Source organism: Molothrus aeneus, chromosome 7, assembly GCF_037042795.1.
Source record: "Molothrus aeneus isolate 106 chromosome 7, BPBGC_Maene_1.0, whole genome shotgun sequence".
NCBI lineage: Eukaryota > Metazoa > Chordata > Aves > Passeriformes > Icteridae > Molothrus > Molothrus aeneus.
Genome location: NC_089652.1, coordinates 3,924,792 through 3,948,654, shown reverse-complemented (window position 1 = coordinate 3,948,654; position 23,863 = coordinate 3,924,792). Strand labels below are relative to the sequence as shown.

Here is a 23,863-nt window from a genome sequence, read left to right as displayed (position 1 = left end):
AAGTTTACAGTACCAGTTAGGAATGCCAGAAATTAGCTGAAAGGTAGAACTTTATGTACATTTCATGTTTTTAAAAATGGTCAATCCATGGAGGCAAGACAGGGGTTATGGGTGCCATGGGCTCTCCATTGCCTAGAATTTTGGAAAGATTCTTCTACACAAATACTTTATTCAATACAGGCATGTTTCATCCATATAGTCCTTTGGTCTGCTAGAAAGTACAAAGAGAAAACCCCCAAAACCAAGCCACACAATACCATACAAACCTAACTGTTTGGGATCCACAGAGCACCATGCACAAAGGTGCTGCTTCTTTACAAAAACACCACATTTCTGACAGCTGGCAATGTTATTTGCATAAATGTGAATGTGTTTGAAGTGACAGAACAAGATAGGATTTACCTTTTTCTTGTCTCCTAATATCTTGCCTAGTTCTTTGATGTATTTGTTAAAAAACAAAGTGTTTTATTCTCCTCTGAGTTAGATATATGCACAGTGCACAGGATTGTTTTGAGCTTTCCCTGTTAGTGATCAGTCTGAAATTCAAATGGAGTTTATGTATTGTGCTGAGAATTAAGGCTGAGGTCATATTTTCATATGTTTTAATATCAAAATCAGCATACTTTTTTTTTTTGAAAATCAGTCATCTGATAAAGGGCTGTGTGACTACCATACCTGGGTAAACTCACAAACTAAATATTAAAAACAGCTGCTTTCCCTGATACATTTGTTTCTTCCCCACACATGCTCTTAGAAGGAAAAATAGCACTGTACAAAAACGTTGCAGCCATGGGTAACAAACATTACCTCAGATTTTGGAGCATTTCTTTTTATCTCCCAGGACTGAAAAATGCTGCAAATCAGAGAAAGTGTGTCATTATTGATCAGCTATTAAGTAGATAGGGCTTTTTCCTAATAGCAGCATCTTGATTTAGATGTCTGACTTGGCTTGACACAGCACTTTCCTGTTCATTATGTGTGTGTCTGGTGTGAATCCTGACCAGGAGGATTTCCTGAGCAGGGAGTGCAGCCTCTGTGTGAAGCAGTCCTGACAGCCACCATGTGCTTCCCCAAAATGCTGGTGTTAAGTTCCTGCATGGATAATCTCAGATCCCCATCCTTTAATGACGTGATGCTTTTTTTATACACAGGGAATATTTGGGAACTTGTGTTTCAGGGGGCTGGGTCACTGAATTCCTGTGTTCCTGAGTATTTTTGCTCTTACTTCCACTGTCAGTTTGTCCCTCAAATCTGCTTCCTGCTGCACTTTTATTTCCCATCTCCACAATTTTTTTCTCCTTTGATCTGTAAGGAGTGCTAAACCTCACTTGTAACTCCTTCCCCTGCTGCAGATTGCCAAATTGAATCCATTTGAACTACCTTCCTGCTCACATCTGTTTTCTGAAAGATTTTCATCACTGCCTGGATGGTGTATTTTTGAAATTCAGCCCAAGGAACCAGTTCTTTGTGTAGCATTTTGGGGATTATATATTAAAAAATGCATAAGCCATATATCTCTTTTTGTGATTCACAACAGTGGCAGTGCATGTTTCCCTCTAAATCAGTTGCAGATTTCATCAGTCCCACTTTATACCTGACTCTGAATTTGTTTTAAGCTCCTATTTTATAAATGTATAAAGGCTATGATGGTTTGTCATTTCTCTAATTTTATCTATCTCCAGAACTGAGATCTGGCTTATTAAAACTGAACGTGTTTCGTTAACAAAAGCACATTTATTCCTGACAGCTCAACAAAATTAGGGTCTCCTCCAAACCCCTACTCAGACTTCATGCCTTTATGTTCTGGTATGTGTGACAAAAGCTTCAGGACTATTCCTGTGCAATGTTATAAAAAATGTTGAGAGATTAATCTCTCAGAGCTTTGTCTGAGGCATGGGGGTGTAACTGCATTAATGAATATTATAATGATATTTTCACAAAAAATAGCAACCTAAACTGCAAGTGTTAAAAATAGTCAAAATCTTGGCTGGGTGATCTTTCATGATGGCAAGTTCTCCCTCAAGATCTATCAGGTAAATGATGCACATATTTCAAGCTGTCGTAGCAGCTACTTTTACCAAGTGGTTCAGTGGACATCTATTGGAAAAGGAGGAAAGGGAGAATATAACATAAAAGGGTTGACACCACAGGTCCCACACCTTTTTTTTTAAATAAACTGCAGTACTGAATTAAATATCTCTGAGTGTATTCTTACTCAGAGTTTTACAATAGTGCTTAGGATCAACCCTTGAGCTCTTTTCAGTTCCCACAATTTTATATCCAGAGATGTGGAAGAAGGATTTCTACTGCCTGAGTTAGGACCTTTGCCATTATTTAAATAAAAGACTTTATTGGATCCTAAGGGCAAGGTCATCTTATTGATGTTGCTCAGATAACGGCAGAAATTGGTCTGAAAACCTACAGCTTAACTATTTCTAAGCTGTACTTTTGTGTATTATCCCCAAATATTTTTCCTGTTTCTTGTTTTTGTCTAATATGAAAACAATTTAAACAGATTTTTGCTTAGAAAGTGAAAACCTCCGTTATTCCTCGGAGGGCTGTGATAACTTTTTTCAGTATTTTATATGATTTTGGGATGAAGGCATTCTAGATGGATTGATCTAATTTTCATATCTTGATAGGAATTATATTAAAGAGGCAAATTACAGGATCCATGGATACATTTATGGCAGTGAAGCCCTGGGAGCTGTGAGCATGGCTTTGGAAATTAAGTCTCAGAAATCAGTTGGGAATTCTCTGAAGGGCTTATTGAGCACTTGATCAAGGGAGGTTCATGAATTTCCTGTACTTGGATTTTCAGCAAATTCTTCTTGAGGTCATTTCACAGAAACTCTCATGGAAGCAGAACTGTCCTGAATAAAAAGGAAATTTATTTCACAAGTTGAAAAACTGGTGAAAGGATAGGAATCAAATGTCACTTTCAGAATGGAGAAATTAATTTCTGAGTCCCACAGGGATCTGTACTGGGACCTGATCTTGGAAACTGGGGAAGGGAGTGAGGATGAGTTTGCTCATTAGCCAGGGCAGTGAAAAGGAGCATTTGAAGAAAAGATTCCTGTCTCAAGAGTTGAGTTGATGGTGAAGCAGCAGCTGAAATTCAGTACAGGTGATAACAGAGGCATACACACAGGAAGAAACAGTCCTAAAATAAGAATAGATTATAGGTGAGATTGTGTCTAATTATCAGTACTCAGGAAGGAGATCTCAGAGCCACTGTGGTCAGTTTGCTGAAAATTTCTGTTCAGTAGTGCCAAAAATAGTAACTAAATGGAAAGAACACAGAATAAAGCAGGAAACAGTGCCTTTGTGTACCTTCCTTGGGTACCTGTTCCTTTCCTTTCAGCTGGCAGGGTGCTGAGAGGGATGGGAAATGTGCTCCAAGGGCTGGAATCACATCTGCACAAGGAATGAGTCAGAGTCTCCATCCTGGCAAGGAACAGGACAGGGCCTGTCCCACCAAGGCTGGTGGCACACTTAGTCATGGTGAAGGTGCACTCTGTTTGCTTTTAATCAAAGCAGTAGAATTAGAAGCATGAAACAAAATGAAGTAAGGTGTCTAAGACCCCACAAGAGCTTTTTACACAAGGCATAATTAAATTTTGGAATTCATTGACATAAGAGATTGCAGTTGCCAAAGGTTTGCATATGTTCAAAAATCAATTACTCATAGGGAAAAAAAAATCCATGGATTCTTCTTAAGCACAAAGAAATCCTGAGCCACAGGGTAGGTCTGGGAGGGTTTAATAAGAGAATCACTTCACATACTTTTTTCTAATTTTTTTATTAAGAATCCCCTACTAGTTATATAAAATGTTACAGATGGACTCTTAGTCTGAAGCCATATGCCCATACTTTAAGGAAACAGAATTATACTAGTTTATATCTGAGATTTGGCAAAAAAATAATCTGAGATGAACTCTGTGTTTTTAATTTATGTAATGTATCAATGACCCCAAGAGATGGTGAATATGTTGAAGTGTTTATACAAAGTTAGAAAAAACAAAATTAGGATGCTTTTAGAAATAAAAATATGTTGAAAATGGTATGAATTTGGAAAATAACCAAATATTCTTCCCTGAATCTATAATACTGTATTTTGAAAGCTCTGGTTAACTCAAAATCAACTGCAAAAAGTAGGAATTTATTTGAAAGCCATATTTACTTTCCTGTGGGGGATATCTGCTTCCTATCTACCTTTCTTTGGATAGTGTATTTATTAATATGTGGCTCTCAGGGTCTTTCTGGGTCACTGTGACCCCGACAATGTTCAAAGTCTCTTTTCCCAGCCCGGGCACTTGAAGAATGAGTTGGAGCTCTTAATTTCTCGGTCTCAAGGTTGTTTATTGTATCTTATCTATAAAAAATTTTCTCCTGCCCTGCTGAGGTCCACTCAGCAAGACAGTCCAAGGCACAGTGCCTGCCTCTGGGGCGGTGTTATGTCTTTATACTAAAAATTGTGTATACAATGTTTACAATTACTTCCCAATACCTATCACCTATGTTAGACAGTGAACTTCTACTCTAAACCAATCTAAAAGTGCCAACATCACAGCAGAAGATGGAGGCCAAGAAGAAGAAGGAGAAAGGCTGGACACACCCAGATCCCTCCATCTTGCCTCCTGAACCCCAAACCAAAAACCCCAAAATCTACTTTTCCAGCCTGTCAGAACTTCACTGTTACTCTACCTAAACTGTTGTGGCTTGCTGATCTTCTTCTAAGGTTGGTAATTTGCTCCATGGGTCATAATCAAAACCACAGGTGTTCTCTGGGCTCTGTGCCAGGGCTTCTGAGCCCCCTGGCAGGGGTCCTGGCCATTCTGGACAGCCAGAGGGATGTCCTGGGTTCCCATATGTGGCCACTTCATCTATAGCGTGTCAGAAAACTGTGCACAGTAAAAATACAAACATTTCAAAGATCATTTTTGTTCATATGTATTTAAGGTAAAATCAACAAATGCAACTTAAACCTGTCTTTCCAAACAGAGCTAAATTATTTTGCTTGAACATTTCTCATCTGTCTCCTGGCTCAGACGTGTTTTTTCCCTTGAGCAGTGGCACCCAGCTGGTGACATCGAGCGGTGACACCACAGTGCGGCTCTGGGACCTGTCGAGGAGCGGCTGCATCCTGACCCTGCGGGGCCATTCCCGCGCCGTGCGGGGCTGCTCCTGGCACTCCTGCGGGGACTTCGTGGCCTCTGCCTCCGCCGACTGCACCAGCAAAATCTGGGATGTCAGCAGGTACAGAGGCTCTGTGCTCGCTAATTCGTACCTTCGTTAATAACCAGGGGTGTGGTTTAGCTCCCCATCGATTGGTGGAGTTCACTCGGAGAGCAGAGGGAATCAAAGGCAGTGCTGGAAAAGTCAGCCTCTGGTGGGATTTACTAGATAAAGGGAGCTAGCAAGGACTTAAATTAACATAGTGCCAAAAAGGAAGTGTTTGCTTTTACAGGCTTTCACTTGGCATCCATTATTCTTCACTGCTGGGGGTTTTAAGGGAAGAGCTTAGTGGGACTTCAATGTGTAATTTGAATAAGTAACTGAATAAAACTCTTAGTAAGTTTTCTATTTGCTGTTTCAACCTCATAAGTATACAACACACTCTAAGGTTAGCCAAGTGGAAATTTATTTTAGTCATTATCTATGTTTCAGCAAGGTGACTCTTGATTAATAAATCAACATATACCTTCTTTATTATCCAGGCAAATGCATTTTTATGAAGGTGCTTTTAAAATATCAGTGTATTTGTGCTTACCAAGTAATTATTAGTTCCTTAACTCTCTCCAGTTGTCTTCAGTTTTGATTAACTTACCCCTTAAAGAAATGGGATGGATTTATCTCTTTCCAAACTATCTCTCTATAAACTAGGCTCCTGAATTACTGTACTGTACTAGGTCTGATCATTAACAGCTGAATGCCATCAGTCCACAGAGAAGTTTCCAATCCTACAGGCCTTTTCCCTGGTTCTTTATTATCCAATCCTAATGGATTTTTCCATTTCCTATTGGTCTTTTGCTTCCTTTGCATTTGAATGGGGTAAAATACCCCTCCATGATTGTTGGCCACTGCAGGGGAAGAAAAAGCAAGAGAAAATTTCTTCTTCTGTTCCTTTTCCCTAAATCCCTCCCAGTCTTCTGCAGCTGCAATGAGCTCTTATTGGAGACTTTTCAAACTGTTGCAATTCATCTAGATTCCATTGAGAGTTAATTAAAACTCTGTCAGTATTGGATTTCCAGTCTTGCTTTCAAACCATGAATTGAGGAAGCATTAAATAATATTAAAATTGTTGTTTCCAAAATGGGATAACTAACCCATCCTTTCATGAATTATTCCAAATTATTTTGGAAAAAACCCCAAACAACTAGTTAAGGTTTGGCAAAGTTGAAGCCAGCTGAGAGGTGGCTTTTATAATAGAAATGGTCAGCCAGTCCTGAGAACAGGTGATGCTTCCACCACTACTATCAGTAATAAGCATTAATGGTCAGTGTTTTCCTTAGAAATGGAAACAGCAAAAATCTAATGTGTTGTCAACTCTTTTCTTAACTTGTTGTATATTTCTAATGCTTTGATCATCCTTTATGGCATATTCATGACCTTTAAAAAATATTATTAACAATAGCTTTAATTTTATGTCAGAATGGGTTTGAATTTGCATAGGCAAAGGTTTTGTTTAGGCAGTTGAAAATGCTTTCTCTACTGAGGAAGCTTTTCTAGTCAGAGGAATCAAAGCAAACCTTCACCACCAACCCATGGTGCCTCCCACTCACACTCATCACCACCTCCCATTTCTGCCTCCAGTCTATCTGAGCTGTGCTTTGCCTGTGAAAATAAGAGAGTAACATCCCAGCCATGGTGTGAAAGGCTGACTATCGGTGCAGAATCACTGAAACACCAAAAATTATGCAAAATCTCAGTGGCTAGAGGCAGCAGGAAGTGATATAAAAATGTGACATAGTCCGATTAAAATAAGGTGCATTCAGAGTATGAAAAAACAAAGCCCCTGTGGGAATCCTCACTGCTGGGTTTTTGGTGTGTTCCCAGTAAAAGCCTTGTGCTGGGTGCTGTTGCATTGCCTCAGTGCAAAACCAGGTGAGTTCTGCTGTGGTTGGCTCAGGTGAGTTTGTAGAGCTGTATGTGGGGTAGGCAATTGATATGAAGTGAGGGCTGTGCAAAAATGACACATTTTGGAAAAGCTTCTCTACAAGAGGTTTGATGACAAGATGTGGCTGGTTCAAGCTTAAGCCATCTGGGTTCTGCAGAACACTCAGCTGCAGTTGAGCCTTAGGCCCATGTTGGCTCATTTAAGTGAAAAATCAGCCTGTGCAGGATGTATAGCAAGATTTGGAAATTAGGGAAGGCTCTGGACAGATAAATGAGCTGATGGTTTCCATTGGATTGTTAAGTTGCTGCTGTTAGATTTGGAGCTGCTCTACAGAAGAGCCTGCAGTGAGTTTGGGCTTGGCAGTGCTGCTTGCTGAAGTACCTGGCCAAGTGTGCAGCACTAATCCCAACTGTCCCAGGGTGTCCCCTGGAATGTGCCACGAGCCTGGAGCTCTCTGGTGTGATCACAGCCAGCTGGGCTGGCCACCACAGCAATGTGTGCCCTCCTTCAGCCTCCCTGGCAGCCTGGGGCTGTGTTGACAGCAGGGACAAGGAGCAGGCCTTCCATGGTTTAAGATGCTTGGAAAGTTACTTGTCTCCCCATCCCCACAGAACAGGTGCTCATCTAAATGCCATCATCAGCATTCTCCCTGTCCAAGTGATGCCTCAGGTTTTAGCTTTTATATTTTTCAGATTCTGTGCTGCTTTAGTGTGTAGTTCTGAGCTTCATATTAAGGGATGGTGAGCTCTCTTCACAGAGCAGGGAGACAAATTCTTCACAGAGAATGAATACGATTCCTTCTCTAGCTGGGGACCAAGGACAAGTGATCCAAATCTCAGCCCAGGAGCATAAACAATGGTGGAAGGAAGAGAGAAAAACAAGAGGGATGGGACTTCATCATCTAAAGCTGTAATTGGACAATTAACTCCAATATGCAAATGGACCAAAACTTATAAAAGTGAGAGACCCCATGACCAGGTGTCCATTTTGTGACCATTTTGGTTCATCTTGGGTGCAGCCCTGGCTGGGCTCTTGTGCTGCCCAAGGTGGATCCATTGAGGAATCCTTTTAATAAATCCCTACTTTATAATTTTTTAATAAATCCCTTCTTTAACTCCATCTAGCCTCTCTTCTAGGTCAGCCTTGACAAGGCATCACAGGTGCCACAAGCTCTGAGCAGGGACAGAGCCCAAGATAACATTCTTGTGGGAGGATAATAATTAGTGATCACAGTTAATCTGGTGGTTTTATTCTTTCCACTAACAAGGAATTAAGATTTTATAAATGAGAGCTGTCTTTCTTCCTTAATATTACATATTTGGATGGATGCCTGCTTTCAAATTGAATAGGCCTGGAAAGCAGCAGATTGTAGGGGGAGAAAAGCAAGAAGGATGTCAGAGTGATCACTGCCACCTTTCTGAAAGGGGTTTGTTTTTAAAAAATGCTACACATAAAAATCCATCCATTTCTGTAGTGGGTGACAGTTGGTTTTTTATTCCTGAGAGTCAAAAAAGCCACTTTTATACATTAGGTACGTACTTTTCTATAAGTGTTGCTTTTGGAAAATATACAGCATTCTCTGTAGTTGCAAACTTGGTGTAAGGAACTGGGGAGGCTATTTGCTATCTTTTAGCACCAAAATCCAAGGTGCAACTTGCACAATCATCAAAGCCCTTATTGGAGTCCAAAGAATTCATGATGCAACATCTCTTGAATAGGAAAAGGTTGCCAGCAGTTTTAATAAATTACAATTTAATAAATTATAATTCTTTGCCAATGATGAGAAAGTTCTGCCTACTAAATATTTGAATTTTATTTTCTTAGAATGTGAAATTACTGCTGGAGTTTTTGTTTGTTTTTGTTTATTCACAAGTGTTCTTCTGTGTATAATGAAAGTTTCAATCATGTATCAGGCCACAAATGACATTCCTACCAGGAGGATAATGTAAGGTAGCTTTGTAGTAAACTGTGTTCTTCTAGACAGCTTAGGTGCCTTCTATTTAAAGATACAAGCTGAGTTTAAGAAATAAAACAGGAAGCAAAGAAACAAAAATCCAAGCCCCTTCCTTTTTCCCTGGAAACATAGACACAAGCTGGAGACACAGCCATGATGTGAGTTACTGAAGGACTCAGGGGAGTCTGAGTTCTGCTGTTGGAACTTCTTGATGCTTTCTGCTGGGATAATTGGTTTCTTTAAAAAGAAATTAAAAAGAAAGTGGTGTAACATTGGGACAGGGAGTGCAGGGAAGAAAGGTAACTCCTGTGCCTGCCACGGCTAGAAAAAATTAAACCAAAACAAAACAGCAAAACAGGGACATATCTGCTACCTTCAAAATTATCCCCACTTCTTAATGATTATGGAAATAGGAAGTTGGAGAAGAAAGGGAGAGGTTCATCATTTGTGGCCAGGATTTAATGCAGCAGCATAGCTCAGGTTGGAAATATGCAGCCAGCTATGTTCTAGCACAGCAGCCAGTTCCAGGGGTGTTTTCTCAGACCATAAATTCAGTACTGTCAAAGTCATTTTGGCAGGATTAATTTCAATTATCCAGTGGTAAATATCATCAGAGATTTACAGCCTGATCTCTGATATGCAAATCAAGCTGAGCATCATATATCTGATGTAAACACAGGCAGTTGTTTAGCTTTGCAGACATATGCTCTACAGCGAATGTTAAATGCAAACATTGTTATTTATGCTTTGAGTTTGAGAAATTGTTTGCAGCAGGCAGAACAGCCAGAATTGGTTTTCTCCAGTTGATCCATTCTACACTCATTAGACCAGTTCTCCATTTTTCTCTACTTCCTTTCAGTAGTACAAACTATGTGGAATTAGGCCAGCAAGAAATGCAATTGTGCTGTCCTGCAGCAGAGCCCAGGGTGAGGAAGTGTTTGTGAATTGGAGCCATTTCTGGTTCCTTAATCCATCACTCATTTGTTTTCTTTTTCCATTAACATGGCAATTTTTCTCTACTCATGGAAATTTCTCGCATAATCAAATTTTATTTAAAAATTTTAAAATGTGTGTTTACCTGAGTCTTCAGTCATTTCTATCCATTGGTGCATTTATTCAGGTGCAAATGTTAGAAGTGACTAATAGTGGTTATTGTTAGTTCTCCTGTACAACCTCCAGGGTAGTGTCCTATTACTGAGGTGTTCATATATTCTTTTACTTATTTCCAGATATACAAAAAAAAATTGGTGACACTTTTTGCTTCTCTGCAACAAGACCGGACACTTTCACTTCTTTGCCCAAGTGTCAGATGTATCTGACCTTAATTACTAGTTTATATAAATAATCCCTTCTTTTGCTCCAAAGCCCCTATTAAAATTATCTCCTGTTGTGACTTCTCTCCACTTGGTAACTGCTGTTTATACTTTTGTTTCTTCTCATAAGAAGTACTTAATTTTGGAAAATTTAGGGTTAGTATTTAAAGAAATCCAACAGGGATGGATTTTGTTTAATTAGAAGCCCTTGTCAGCTACAGCTTTCCTTGGAATGATACCGTGGAATGCTATCATGCAATGATGGCACTGCCTGTGTTTTATTAATACACACCTTGAGTGTGTGCAGTGCATGACAGGGTTGAGTTGATTTTAAACTGCTGTTATGCTTTGGGGTGGGTTTTTTTCTCTAGTTTCACTAATGATTTAATGTAGCCGAATGGACTGGTCACACTCTTTGCTTTGTACCATCAGAGCCCAGGGTTTAGCCTGTTTTCTCCTGCCATCCTTGACATTCATACTCTGTTTCTTTTTCTTCCTTTACCCTTAAGCAATGGAGAGCTTTGAAATGCATTATTTACTCACAGATTTGTAGGTTTTTTTCACCACACCAAATGCATCCATATCAGGATCCTGAAAAATCACCTCAGACGTAACCTAAAGATTTTCTAGTTTCAAAATGGAGCTGTATTTTCACTTTTTGAATCAGAGTGAGTGTGTGTAGCCAGTCCTTATCCAGATACCCCATCTGAGGTGTCTGACTGGCTGCTCAGTGGGACACAAGCCACAGGCTCTTCTGGTCAGATCCCACATTTAATTGATTCCAGTAAGAGTGGAGCTAATCTATTTTCAGAGAAGACAAATGTCCTCCAGGAAATTAGAAGGCAGGTAGAAGAACTCAGAGGAAATGTGGAAGGACCATTTTTGGGTAGTTTGTAATGTCTCTCCTGACAGCAGTGCAGGAAGTGCTTGCCATTTTGATAAAGGAGAATTCCCTTTGGAATCCTCCAAGGAACACTGGAGAGACAAGCTGCTATTAATCCTTCAAATCAAATCCAGGCCTATGCCCAAGTCTCCAAATTTATAATTATGCTACAATTCCATAACACATTTTTCAGGATCAGGAATGTCTAAAATCTCGTTGATATAATTCCCAGAGAGCCAATTGTAAAAAATCAATTTGAAAATGCGAATTATCAAGGAAAAGATTATATTCAAAGCAGAGCTATTCAGTTAAGGGGAAGATATGGCTAAATCTTCATAATACTGGATAAGATGAAGCTTGAAGCACAAAACTTTACAGGAAATGTAGCTTGAACTCAATGTTGTAAACTTAAATGACATGGTGGATTTAGTATGAGGCAACATGCATCAGCAATGAGAAATGTTTATTATGGCCACATATTTGCAGGTCCCAAAGGCCAGAAAAATCTTAGCTGATGCCCATGGAATGCCTAAGCTGGGCAATACCATTATTTACATCTGGTGAAAATAAACAAAGAGGTGAAGGGCTTTACTCAAGGCCAACAACTGAAGCCATCATTAAAAACCTGCCTTTCTGTTGCTTGGGGATGATAAAAATATGTCAAGATTAGTTGTTTTCAAATCTTCCTACTGGGTGAGAAGAAAGAAAATCAGTATTGGATTTTCAGTAACAATATAGTTCCATGAGAAATAGATGTTTATGTGAATATTAATTACTCTGTAAAACATGGCAGGAGTTGTGTAACTTGTGCTGAAATATTTGTAGCGGTGACAGTTGGCTACTGGTCTAGATAAATCCATTTTCTCTCTGGCTTTTACTGGAACCATCTGTGGAAATTTAGCCTGTGCACAAGAAGCATATTTGAAGATCTTACTAGTTAAAGTGATAATTTTTCTTTTTAATTCAGAATATCTTGACCTTTTTTCCTAAAGCATTAAATACACAGAAACGTAAGTGCTTTGCTTTCTGATTTCTGCTACTGGTCTTGAGCTACACATCACAGTTTTTGATTAATGGAGGGGGGAAAAATCAAGTTACTACTTTATTTTTTTTAAGCTGAAGCTGAAAATAGAGCTGGTTTCTAAAATGTCTGAGTTCTGCAGAGATTTCTGAGTAGGCCTACCTGAACTCTGCCATAGTTAGCTACATAGTATTTCTTTTATGAAAAGATATTTTAGAAAGTTGCACTTGATTTACATTAAAGGATGTATAATTTCCTGATCTCAGAAGTTTCCTTGTTTCCATTGTTTCAGCCTTCAGTATGGCTTGGAAAAAACCAACTAGATGCAACTGTTAGGGGTTTTTAATGTTCTAGTTCTCCTCCGTTAGGCCAGATTTCCTAAATTATGTGTAGGTGGCTGAGAGGCTCCTGTTGGACAGCAGGAAGCTTTATTTGAGCTGGTGAGAAAATGTGCTCCTCTGGAAGTTGAACACCTTTTGCTTGGTGTCCCTCATTTGTCCAAATACCTCCTCAGTTTCCTGGAAGCTACTTCAGGAGCAGGAGGAATGAGGGAGGTAAAACTGAGGCTTCCTTCCACTAAATCCTAATCAGAGCAGCTGGCAGGTCCCAAAAAGCTGAGTCTGTTGGGATTGTTTGCACTGGAGGAAGCTCAGGCACTGGTTTTTTCTCTCTTTGTCCCATTTGCAAGTGTGCAGGTATTATAACCTGCAAAATGTTAGTCAGATCTTGACAGAGTGTTTCCACTGTCCTAGATTCAGAACTCAACTGCAAAGGATCAGCACTGCAGGCACTCAGCACAATTGAAGTCAGATTATAGTTTTCCACTCCATATCCAGGCTCATTATCCAGATTTTTTCTTTCTCCCTCACAGTTACAGTCACTCATTACTGGCAGGCTTTTTTTTACCTAAGCTGTTTTCCTAGAAATACTGACTTACAGTATCTCCACCAAACCAGAAATTAATTGTACCAACAGAATAATTCACAGAGCAGTGAAAAGTGTCAGATATTATTACAGAACTCAGGGAAGACAACAGCTCATTAAAATTATGTATCTCCATCATCACTCCCACATCCTGTCAGTACCAGTTAGTGCAAATAATACACACACAGTCTGTGCTCCACAATCAAGTGGAGCACTGTCACCCAAAATCCCCGTGTCTGCAGCACAGGTAATTGTAGGTTATTTCTCTTCTTGTCTCCCAATGAACTAAAAAGAGCAGGAATACATCTTACTATTCATAAGCAACAATACTCTGACAGGAATATCTACATATCCACCTGAATGTGAGCTATTTTGAGCTGCTGATGTCTCCTGGTTTGAAATCAGATGCATTGGTCATTTGATTTCAAAGTAAAAGTTTGCTGTAGTGGGTGCCTTAATGCATGTAAATTCCTCTTGTAATTTTTCAAGTTCTTGTCCTCTGGCTCCAGGCAGTCTTCAGACATGTCTGTGTGTGATGCTTTTGGGTTTTATTTTTCTTCCTTTTTATTGTTTTGTTTTAAGGGTTCAGATGTTACACAGGATTATTTTCTCTCCCAAGTGGTGGAACTCTAGTTGTGTATCCTGTTAGAGCAAACTCTATTCATCTTTGATTAGCCTCCGCTGGAAAATGAACACAAGTCGCATCTTAGTCCTTTAACAATTAATTCTTGCATACAAAAGAAAGTGCCCTGGGTCTTTAAGTGATGTTGGAAGACACTGAATTGTGTTTGTACTTCCTTAAAATGTGAATACTGTTCCCAACCCAATAGTGATTTCTTTTCTCTGGGGCAGTTTCTAAAAACTTGGGGCTCATTTCTGTCGTCACTCCTTACACTTCCCTAAGTTGTTGGACCTCATACAAGTAACACAGCTTCTTTGGTGTGGGTTATTCTTTGAGACAGATCTCCAAATCCTCAAGCAGGCTGAGAGCTGTAAGGTCTGTTCCCATATGGTCCAAGTGGTTAAGCCTGTGAATTCAGCAGACACAACCCCTCTGACACTTCCCAGGAAAATAAGGGGGATTTTGCCTTGGTGGAGGTGATGAAGATCAGGATGAAGCAAATAAAAATGTTGGCAATTTCCCTTCTGCACTTCAATATTGGTAGGTTTTCTGATGTGAATTGAGACACATCATCACACAAAAATCTTGTTCTAGGCTGACCAATATCTTTCCCAGCTAGGAATCAATTCACCATCTGCAAGACAATTGTTATGCATCTATTTACTGAACTCAGAGCCTGCAAAGGCATGTGTCTGTGGGAAACCTATTAAATATGTATTGGAATTATCCACTTGATGCAAACCCAAAGAATTTCTTTATATTTTAGTGTCTCTTTCAAGCATATTTCTGTCACCAACACAAACATTCTAGATAATGGAATCTTAATATGGAGACTGCAGTAAAATGTCAACAAAATTTGTGAATTATTTAATACAGAGCAGACGGTCACAGAGTGTTTGTGTGGCATAAAGGGCACAGGAGTTTGCTGCACACTGGTGCGGCTGCGTGGATGGCTGGAGTCCCGGCACTCCACAGCCCAGCTCGCAGTCCAGGTGCTTGCCCGACTCTGGGTCAGGTCCGCACCTGTGGGTCCGCAGTCCACGGGAGGGCGAAAGCCACGAATGCGCGCGAGAAGAAAGGGAGGACTCAGGTAGCCGAGGGAAGTCAGATTTATTCGTCTGACAAGGCGGGTGCAGGACGGGGAGGGATAACCTGGGAGTGCCTGAGCTACCCGAGCCACAAAAACTGGAGTGCAACAACTTATAAAGACAGGGGGCGGGTAGGGGTGTACACTTACAGCAACGAATAGGAACATCAATACTTAGATACATAATACAAGTGACAGGTTGAACCAACGAATCAAAGAAAAATTGAGGAGGGGACCCAGCTCCTGCCCAATCACCCAACGCCCAGGAGAGAAGAATCTAGAAGAAAGGGATGGGCCGCTGGGTGACAGACAAGGGCCTGGGGTGGGGAGAACTTGGATACATTGCGGGACTATGGCAACCTAGGTGGAGCAAATGGATTGACAGGAAACTGCCCAAGGCAGGGGCAAACCACCGCCGCTCAGGGCAGGGGAAAACTGGGATGAACCAAAAACAGAACACCACATCTCCCCCTTTTTTGTTTAAAAAGAAGAGGAGAGGGGTGGGACAACAAAACCTTTGGGCAACAAACTTAGTCTCTTAGAGAAACGGCTTCGGGATCAATTTCTCCGGAGGCGTCAGGGTCTTCAGGATCAGAATTTGCATCTGATCGAAAAGACGTGTCTTCCCACGAGTTCTCTTCAGGGAAATTGGTGGACTGAAGATGGAGGACTTCCGGTGAGTGGGCTAACTTGAAGATGAGTCTCTGGACGCAGCCCCAAAGGATTGCTCCCGAAATTAAAATAACGATTAAAGTGAAACACACATACACAACGGATTTCAAAACAGACGCGACCCAGCCCGACAATCCCCACCCTGAAAACAGGTCCCCCAGCCAGTCTGCAGTTTGTTGTTTGATGTTTGAAATTAGTCCATGCATCTTGTCGATGGCGACTCTCGCATCTTCGGCTCGAGAGGACAAGTTCATGCAGCAAAGGCCCTCAAATTCTTCGCACCTATGGTTGTGGAGCAGCAACAGAAAATCTATTGCTGCCCTATTTTGCAAAGTCGCCTGCCGAGTCATTTTCTCATCATATAGGAGGTCTGAAAGGGCGGCTGAGGTAAAATTGGCTTGCTTCTCCACCCAACACTCTAGGCGGGCCAATTCTCCTAGAGATTTTGCGATAGACACCCACGGCAAAAAGATGGTGAGTGCTACGATTTTTGGCTTAGCCCAATGTTCAATGACTGAGTCACAGTCAGGATCAAGATCTTTTAGGTCTCTTTTCGCGCGGGCCGAATCAGAGGTCGAATTCAGGCTGTGACTCTTGTTTCTCCAATCATAAATTTGGGTGATGTTGGGGGTCAACAGCGACAGCCGACCAAATGCGCAAGGGCCTCCTATGTGGTGAGAGGGGATGCCTGCCCAAGCTCGGTCTCCGCAAATGAAAAAAATGCCCCTGGGGAGGGCCAACGGCTTCCCGCCCGGGGTGGAGGAGAGTGGGACCTTAATGGGTCTTTTGCACCACCGGGCGGCCTGATACCTGGGGTCAGATGGGTTCAGGACCGTGTACCCTTTCTCCCCGGGACGGGGGGTAAACCGAAACTGGATACAGACGGGAGCAACTGCGGAACCGAGCAAATGGAGCTCCTGGGGTTCGGAGTCTAAAGGAACAAGACCTCGGACTCCGTCTCTCCAGGCACTCCAAAAGGTTGCGATTGCATCGCGAGTGGTGGACAACGAAAAGGCGTAATTAAAGGGAGGGGGTAACTCTGAAGGGGGGAGAGGGATCCCCACAAGGCAGGACGACATCGGGTCCTTTGCTGCGCCGGTGTCTAGGCAGATGTGATCTTGCCCTAGGGCCTCCGCAAGAGTGCGCCAGACATTTGCTTTGGGCTGGGGGACGATCCACGCGTGGATGACGAACTGCGCGGACCACAGGATGGTTGCGAACAGGAGGAGGTGATTTCGGGTCCGGCTCATGTCTGCAAAAGAACTAAAAACACAGGAAGTCAGGCACAACAAGAGGTTAAAAGCAAGAGGATTCTGGGCCAAACAGGTAACGTATCTCAGGAAGGATGACAAGGGGGTCAGGGGGTCTCTTCTTCCGCCTCCAATGCGCCACTTGGACTTGCTCGACTGTTGTCTTGTGTTTCACCCCCTTTGGTACGTAAGGCCGTACCCATTTGGAGGGGACCCACTTGGGGCCCGAGGGAGTAGAAACACAGGCGTATCCTCTCCCCCAGGTCACAAGGTTGAAGGGTCCCTCTGTCTTCCAGGTCTCCGGATCCTTGACAAGGACCGGAGGCCTGGATTCAGGCTGCAGCTGGTTGTGTTTTCCAAAGTGCCTTACCATCGGAGGATTTAGGTTCTCGAACGAGCAGTTCAGGAAGTTGAGGGTGAACATTGCTCGTGCGAGACGGATGTGGGGGGGCTCAACCTTCATTGCCGCTTTCTGATGTTCGAGAACCTTTTTCAGGCTCTGGTGGGCCCTCTCCACCATGGCTTGGCCTGTCGGGGAATAGGGGATGCCGGTCTTATGCTCTATTCCCCATTGCTGCAGGAACTGGCGCAATTCCTTGGACGTGTACGCTGGCCCATTGTCAGTTTTAATGAGTTTGGGGATGCCTAGGACGGCGAATGCTTGAAGCAAGTGCTTCTCACAATCCGCCGCCCTCTCACCTGTGTGGGCGGAGGCGTAGATAGCACCGGAAAAGGTATCAATCGAAACATGCACAAAGCTCAACCGGCCGAAGGCGGGGATGTGTGTGACATCCATTTGCCACACTTCACAACTCGACAGACCACGAGGGTTTGTCCCCAGGCCCATAGATGGCATCTGGTGGGACTGACACTGGGGACATGTTGCCACAATCGCTCTGGCCTGTTCGCGGGTGAGGTGGAACTGGCGAACCAGGCCAGGAGCGTTTTGGTGGAACCGCTGGTGGCTAAGTTTGGCCTGCCCGAAAAGATCAGGGAGCGGGGCTACTTGAACAGGAGAGGCAAGAGCGTCTGCACGCCTATTGCCCTCCGCAATGTACCCCGGCAAATCTGTGTGGGACCGGACATGCATCACGTAAAAGGGTTGCTCTCGGTGGGAGACTAGAGTGACAAGTTTCGAGAGCAACTCGAAAAGTCGGATGTTTGAGACATCTTGGAGGATGGCACCTTCTGCTCTGGATACTACACCAGCAACATACGCCGAATCTGTGACCAGATTGAAAGGCTCGGAGAACCTCTCAAACGCCCTGACGACTGCATCCAACTCAGCTACCTGTGGTGAACCTTCAACCACTGTAATGTCTGCCTCCCACCGCTGAGTTTGAGGATCCCGCCAAGTCATCACTGACTTGTGGGATGCTCCGGATGCGTCTGTAAAAACTGTCAAGGCGTCAAGGGGAACCCTGCTTTGAACTGACTTAATTGTTAATGTAAATTCTTGATTGAACAATTTGTGGGCCGGCCGATTAACTGAAATTTGGCCGGTGTAACTATCCAGGGCTAATTGAAGCATTTCATTAGTTTCCAAAACATTCTCAAACATCCTCATTTTAAGGTGGCCCGAATCAAATTTAATAGGGACGTGAATGCATTCCAAGTCCACACCTGCCAGCTCCCTGATCCGTGATCTTGCTTTCCGGATCAGGTCCGCCACCAGCTCAAGTGGCTGTGTCATTCTTTTGGACCTGTGATGGCTGAGGAACACCCACTCTATTATCAGGAGGGGGTCCCCCGAGCCCTGGTCCTTGCTCTTTTTGATGTTACTGTCCCATTGAAAGAGCAGCCCATGGAGGTGTGGCAATTTCCCCAACACTATGAAACGAAAGGGCAGGCCCGGTTGGTAACGGTGGGCCTGCCTGGCCGCAATTGAACTTTGAATCTTTTCCAGCGCTGCCTGGGCCTCCGGGGTAAGGGTCCTGGGAGAACAGAGCTCCTCTCCCCCTTTCAATAAATTGAAAAGGGGGGCTAGGTCTTCGGTGGGGATGCCTAGCCAAGGCCTTACCCAATTTAATGACCCGCACAGCTGATGGACATCAGCCAAACTCTTGATATTTGTCTTAATTGCCAATTTTTGAGGAACAATGGTCCTCTTTGTGATCTCAAGGCCAAGGTACTTCCAAGGCGGCATCTGTTGAATTTTGTCTTGCGCCAATTCAAACCCTGCAGCAACCAACGCATTGGTTGTCAGGTCAAGAGCATGGGCTAGCAAGTCATCGGTCGGCGCACAAATCAAAATGTCATCCATATAATGATGAATGACGACGTTTTCCACCGCTGCACGGATCGGGGACAGCAGGGAAGCGACATACCACTGGCAGATCACAGGGCTGCATTTCATGCCCTGCGGAAGAACTGTCCAGTGGTAGCGCTTGCCTGGGGCTTCACGGTTGATGGAGGGAACCGTGAAGGCAAAACGTGGCGCGTCTTCCGGGTGTAGGGGAATTTGAAAGAAACAGTCTTTAATATCAACGATGGCCAGATTCCAATTTTGGGGGAGCATTGTTGGGGAGGGCATCCCTGGTTGAAGAGACCCCATGTCTTTTATGACGGCATTTATTTGCCGGAGGTCGTGCAAGAGTCGCCACTTATCTTTGTTCGGCTTTTTAATCACGAAAACGGGGGAGTTCCATGGCGACATGGACTCCACCAAATGGCCTTTACGCACTTGTTCTTGCACGAGCTCATTGAGCGCCGCTAATTTTTGTTTATTGAGCGGCCACTGCGCCACCTGAACTGGTGTATCAGAAAGCCAATTCAGTTTCCAGGTGGGGCGCTCACCAGTGGCCGCCGCCCGAAAAACCTGGGGAGCTACTGGTAGGTCAATTCTGGCTCCCCACTGGGCTAAAAGGTCTCTTCCCCACAGGGGCTCTGTGTAATCTAAGACAAATGGACGGACTGAGGCCAATTGTCCGTCAGGCCCCGTAATTTGTACAATGCTCTTTGATTGTTTCGCTAATTGAAGACCCCCTACACCTCGGATCTGCCCAGGAGCGTTTTGCAGATCCCAATGTGACGGCCACTCCCGAGAGGGAATGACCGTGACATCTGCTCCGGTGTCCAGCAGGCCGCACATCGCGACTCTCTCTCCTCCTTTAGAAAGTTGACACATTATTTTCGGCTTCTCTCGCCCGAGGGCTTGAGCCCAGGCCACCGAGTACTGCTGTGATGACTCAGGCTGAGCGCTTGATGGAGATGCTGTACTCGGGCTCAGCTCTGACACTCGGATGGCCTGTGCAATGACTTGCCCCTTGGGCATGAAAAGAGGAGGGCTGACACAGTGCAGCAGGAGTGAAAACTGCTCCGAGCCTGCCGATAACAGACCCGGAACAATTTCCACTCCCGGTGGAGTCGTCTTTGTGTCCCCGAGTACGATATACTTGCAGCGCACCCGCTCCCAATCCTCCGGGCACTCCGGAAGTACAGCAACCTGATGAAAATCGGCGGAACGAAGATGGAGTGGCTCCGCGAGCTGCAGCCTGCAGGAGGAAACACAAGACAAGGTAGTTAATTCTGTCTGAGTTGGGTGAAAAGTCAAGTCCGGTGATGGTGGAGGCTGACTCCCTTCATTCCCCCCTTCTCCCCTAGGTGTTATGGTGCCAGGGTCTGCCTCCTTATTTTTGTCCTGGCGCAGGGGGGCACTGCGCTGCAAAATTAGTTTTTTTGAGGCGGCCTTTCTGGGGCCCCCTGCTGTGCCTTCTTGAATTCGTAAAACTGTTTCCTCAGTGGACACTGAGGCATCCAGTGCCCAACTTTGCCGCACAGATGGCAAGGTGCAGCTGTTTGGTTGGGAGCAGAGGCTGATGGTGGAGTTGGCCCCTTGAGGGCAGGACAACAGTCGGCAGGTGGAGTGGTCTCTTCAGCGGCAGCAGCGACGTGACGGGGAGGCGTCTTTTGGCGGTGGATGACGGCGGGAGGCGCTCCAGCGGGTGATGGAACTAAAACCTTTTTCCCACACACTTCCAGCATTTCACGTAGCGTGGGAGACGGCTCCAGGGGAAGGCTGTTGATGGCCTCGCGGCAGGCCGGGTTCGCGTTTAGAAACGCTACTTGCTTTAATAGTTCGGCCCGCACACTCTCGCCTTCTACTTGGCTGTTGATCGATTTCCGGAGTCGCTCAACAAATTCTAAGAATGGTTCTTCCGCGCCCTGAAACACTTGAGAGTATGGGATCTGAGGCGCTGCCGCCCGCAACCCCAGGAACGCTTTCTCTGCTGCTCGAGCAGTCTGTTGCAGTGCCTCTAAGGGGATGGCTCTCGCTTGGGAGTAGCCATCAGCCCAGTTCCCGGTCCCTAGAAGATGGTCTACTGAGAGCACTTCTCCCGACGTGCTAAGGCCAGAGCTCGGGCTGTCCCATAGGGACGGGAGCACCTTCAGGACTTCTTTTCTCCATGCCCCCTCCCAAAGCACCTGCTCGGTGGGGTTGAGGAGGCAGGAGAAAACTCTGCGAAGATCGGCCGGTGTTACTGCCGACTCCGACAGAGCTGCCTGAAGGAGTCCCCGAAAATATTCAGAGTCCCGCCCGAACTCTTTCTGGGCCTTGCACAGCTCCTTCATAGAGGAGTGGGAGAAGGGGACCCACTGCGCCAGCGTCGCACCCTCTCCCAACGGATGGAAAGCGACCGGGGCGGCTGACGGGACAACAGCCGGCTCCGTTCTCCGGCATCCCACGCCTCCTCCGCCCCCCCCCACCGAACCGTGGGAAGCGGAAGGGGAGGCGTGGGAACCGGAAGTGGGAGAGGAGGAGGCGTGGCGTGGGAACTGGGTGGGAGGATCTACAACAGACTGCACGCCCTCATGGGAGGAGCTCGCCGACTCCAAAAGGAAAGCAGGAGGCGGGGGGAGGAGAGGAGAAGGGGGAGGAGTTGAGGGAGGAGACGGAGGCGGAGGAAGGGGAGGGGAAGAAGAGGGAAGGGCGGGAGCAGGGAAGGGAGATTTATGGGAAGAAGAAAGGGGGTTTCCCGCCACAACCATGCGGTCTCCGCCATCTTGTGGCTTAGAGGAGCCATTTTGATGGGGAGACTGAAAACGAACTTTGGACTTAACAGGGGTAGTGGGGGTAGGAGCAGAGGGTACTGGGTTAGGCTCCCCAGGAGACTGGCCAGGTCCTCTGGGGCGAGGGGTCCGAGCTGGGGGGGAGCCCAGGGAATGGTGGACACCTGGCGCGGGGCTGACGCGGGCTGCTCTCCCCCGGGACTCGGAGCGGGAAAGAGGGTTGCGGGAACGAGGGACAGGGGCAGAGGGACAGGGAGAACTGGGGCAGAACTGGGGATCCGGTGGCTGCCTTTTAGAATCAAATTTCGATTTTTGAGCAGACATTAAAAGAGAAATCCAATATAAGTGTCTCTCCAACGAACGCTCCCCGGTCTGGATACCCCTTAGCAATTTGGATTGGACTCTCTTTAGAAAACTGGGGTCCAGAACCGAGGCTGGAGAAACGTCTGGAAAACTGGAGGTCAGCCACCGAACTAAGCATTTTATTTCTTTCTTATTAACTTTAGACTTCCCTCCCCCCAGGGATCCCACAACTTGGTAATAAATCCCCTTCTGAGTTGCGGACAGTTTAGCACCCATCCCGCGGAGATAGAAATTGGGGAATTCCGCAACTCAACTCAACCCAAATACTGCAGGGAAAGTCAAAGAAACCGAAATGAAAAGAGAAAAAGGGGAACCCAACCCGGCCCTTGCTCTAGGAAGCGAAGGAAAGAAGAGACGAAGAAAGGAGCAAGGTGGTGATGCCGCAAACGGCCCCAAGAAACTCACCCTGCCGGTGGGTCCAACGAAAGCTGCAGTACAGGGGAGGTCTCACGCGCAGGACAGTTCCTTGAGGTGCTGCAAGGAGGTGCTGTCCTTATCCCCCAGGAGCACCGCTCCTCTAAAACGAGGGCGTGCTGCACTAAGGGGCGGCTTGTCGCCCAGCAGGAAATTTATAATCCAAATTCGCAAGGCAGCAGGCTCCGGTCCCAGCCGACAGCTCTCCAGGGGGACTCCCCGGGTGACTCCTCGAAGCTGTGCTGGAACGGCGGCGTCCTATGGCTGCCCCACGTTGGGCGCCAAGCCTGCGGCTGCGCGGATGGCTGGAGTCCCGGCACTCCACAGCCCAGCTCGCAGTCCAGGTGCTTGCCCGACTCTGGGTCAGGTCCGCACCTGTGGGTCCGCAGTCCACGGGAGGGCGAAAGCCACGAATGCGCGCGAGAAGAAAGGGAGGACTCAGGTAGCCGAGGGAAGTCAGATTTATTCGTCTGACAAGGCGGGTGCAGGACGGGGAGGGATAACCTGGGAGTGCCTGAGCTACCCGAGCCACAAAAACTGGAGTGCAACAACTTATAAAGACAGGGGGCGGGTAGGGGTGTACACTTACAGCAACGAATAGGAACATCAATACTTAGATACATAATACAAGTGACAGGTTGAACCAACGAATCAAAGAAAAATTGAGGAGGGGCCCCAGCTCCTGCCCAATCACCCAACGCCCAGGAGAGAAGAATCTAGAAGAAAGGGATGGGCCGCTGGGTGACAGACAAGGGCCTGGGGTGGGGAGAACTTGGATACATTGCGGGACTATGGCAACCTAGGTGGAGCAAATGGATTGACAGGAAACTGCCCAAGGCAGGGGCAAACCACCGCCGCTCAGGGCAGGGGAAAACTGGGATGAACCAAAAACAGAACACCACACACTGGGAACACAGCTGTAGTCACACTCATATCCCTGCTCTGAAATTCAGAGAAAAAACTAAAAATGCTGTGTGTGATCTTCTGCTCCTTTAAAAGCCCCTTTTAGATTTTTTTTTTTATATATAATATCAGGGTTTGTTTCATAGTTATACAGATCTTAGCTGACTTTGGAAGGCTAAGATTGAAATGAGGGTTTGGGAACACTGAGATACAAGGTGTGAAGTTAGCACTGGCACTGGGGGTTGATGAAAACCTAATTCTAAGTGTGTCAGCCTTCTAAGTGATCCATATCAGGTTATTGCTCATGGCTTGACAGTACTTTCATTA

At 45.2% G+C, this 23,863-nt stretch overlaps 1 protein-coding gene across 1 annotated transcript in view; it reads left to right on the top strand.

Annotated features, from left to right (window-relative positions):
• SPAG16 (sperm associated antigen 16) overlaps positions 1-23,863 on the top strand; it is a 384,053-nt gene that overhangs the window by 193,063 nt on the left and 167,127 nt on the right. Inside the window, exon 12 of the mRNA XM_066554035.1 lies at positions 5,074-5,259. Within this exon, the coding sequence (XP_066410132.1) occupies positions 5,074-5,259 (186 nt within the window). The remainder of the gene's footprint in view (positions 1-5,073; positions 5,260-23,863) is intronic.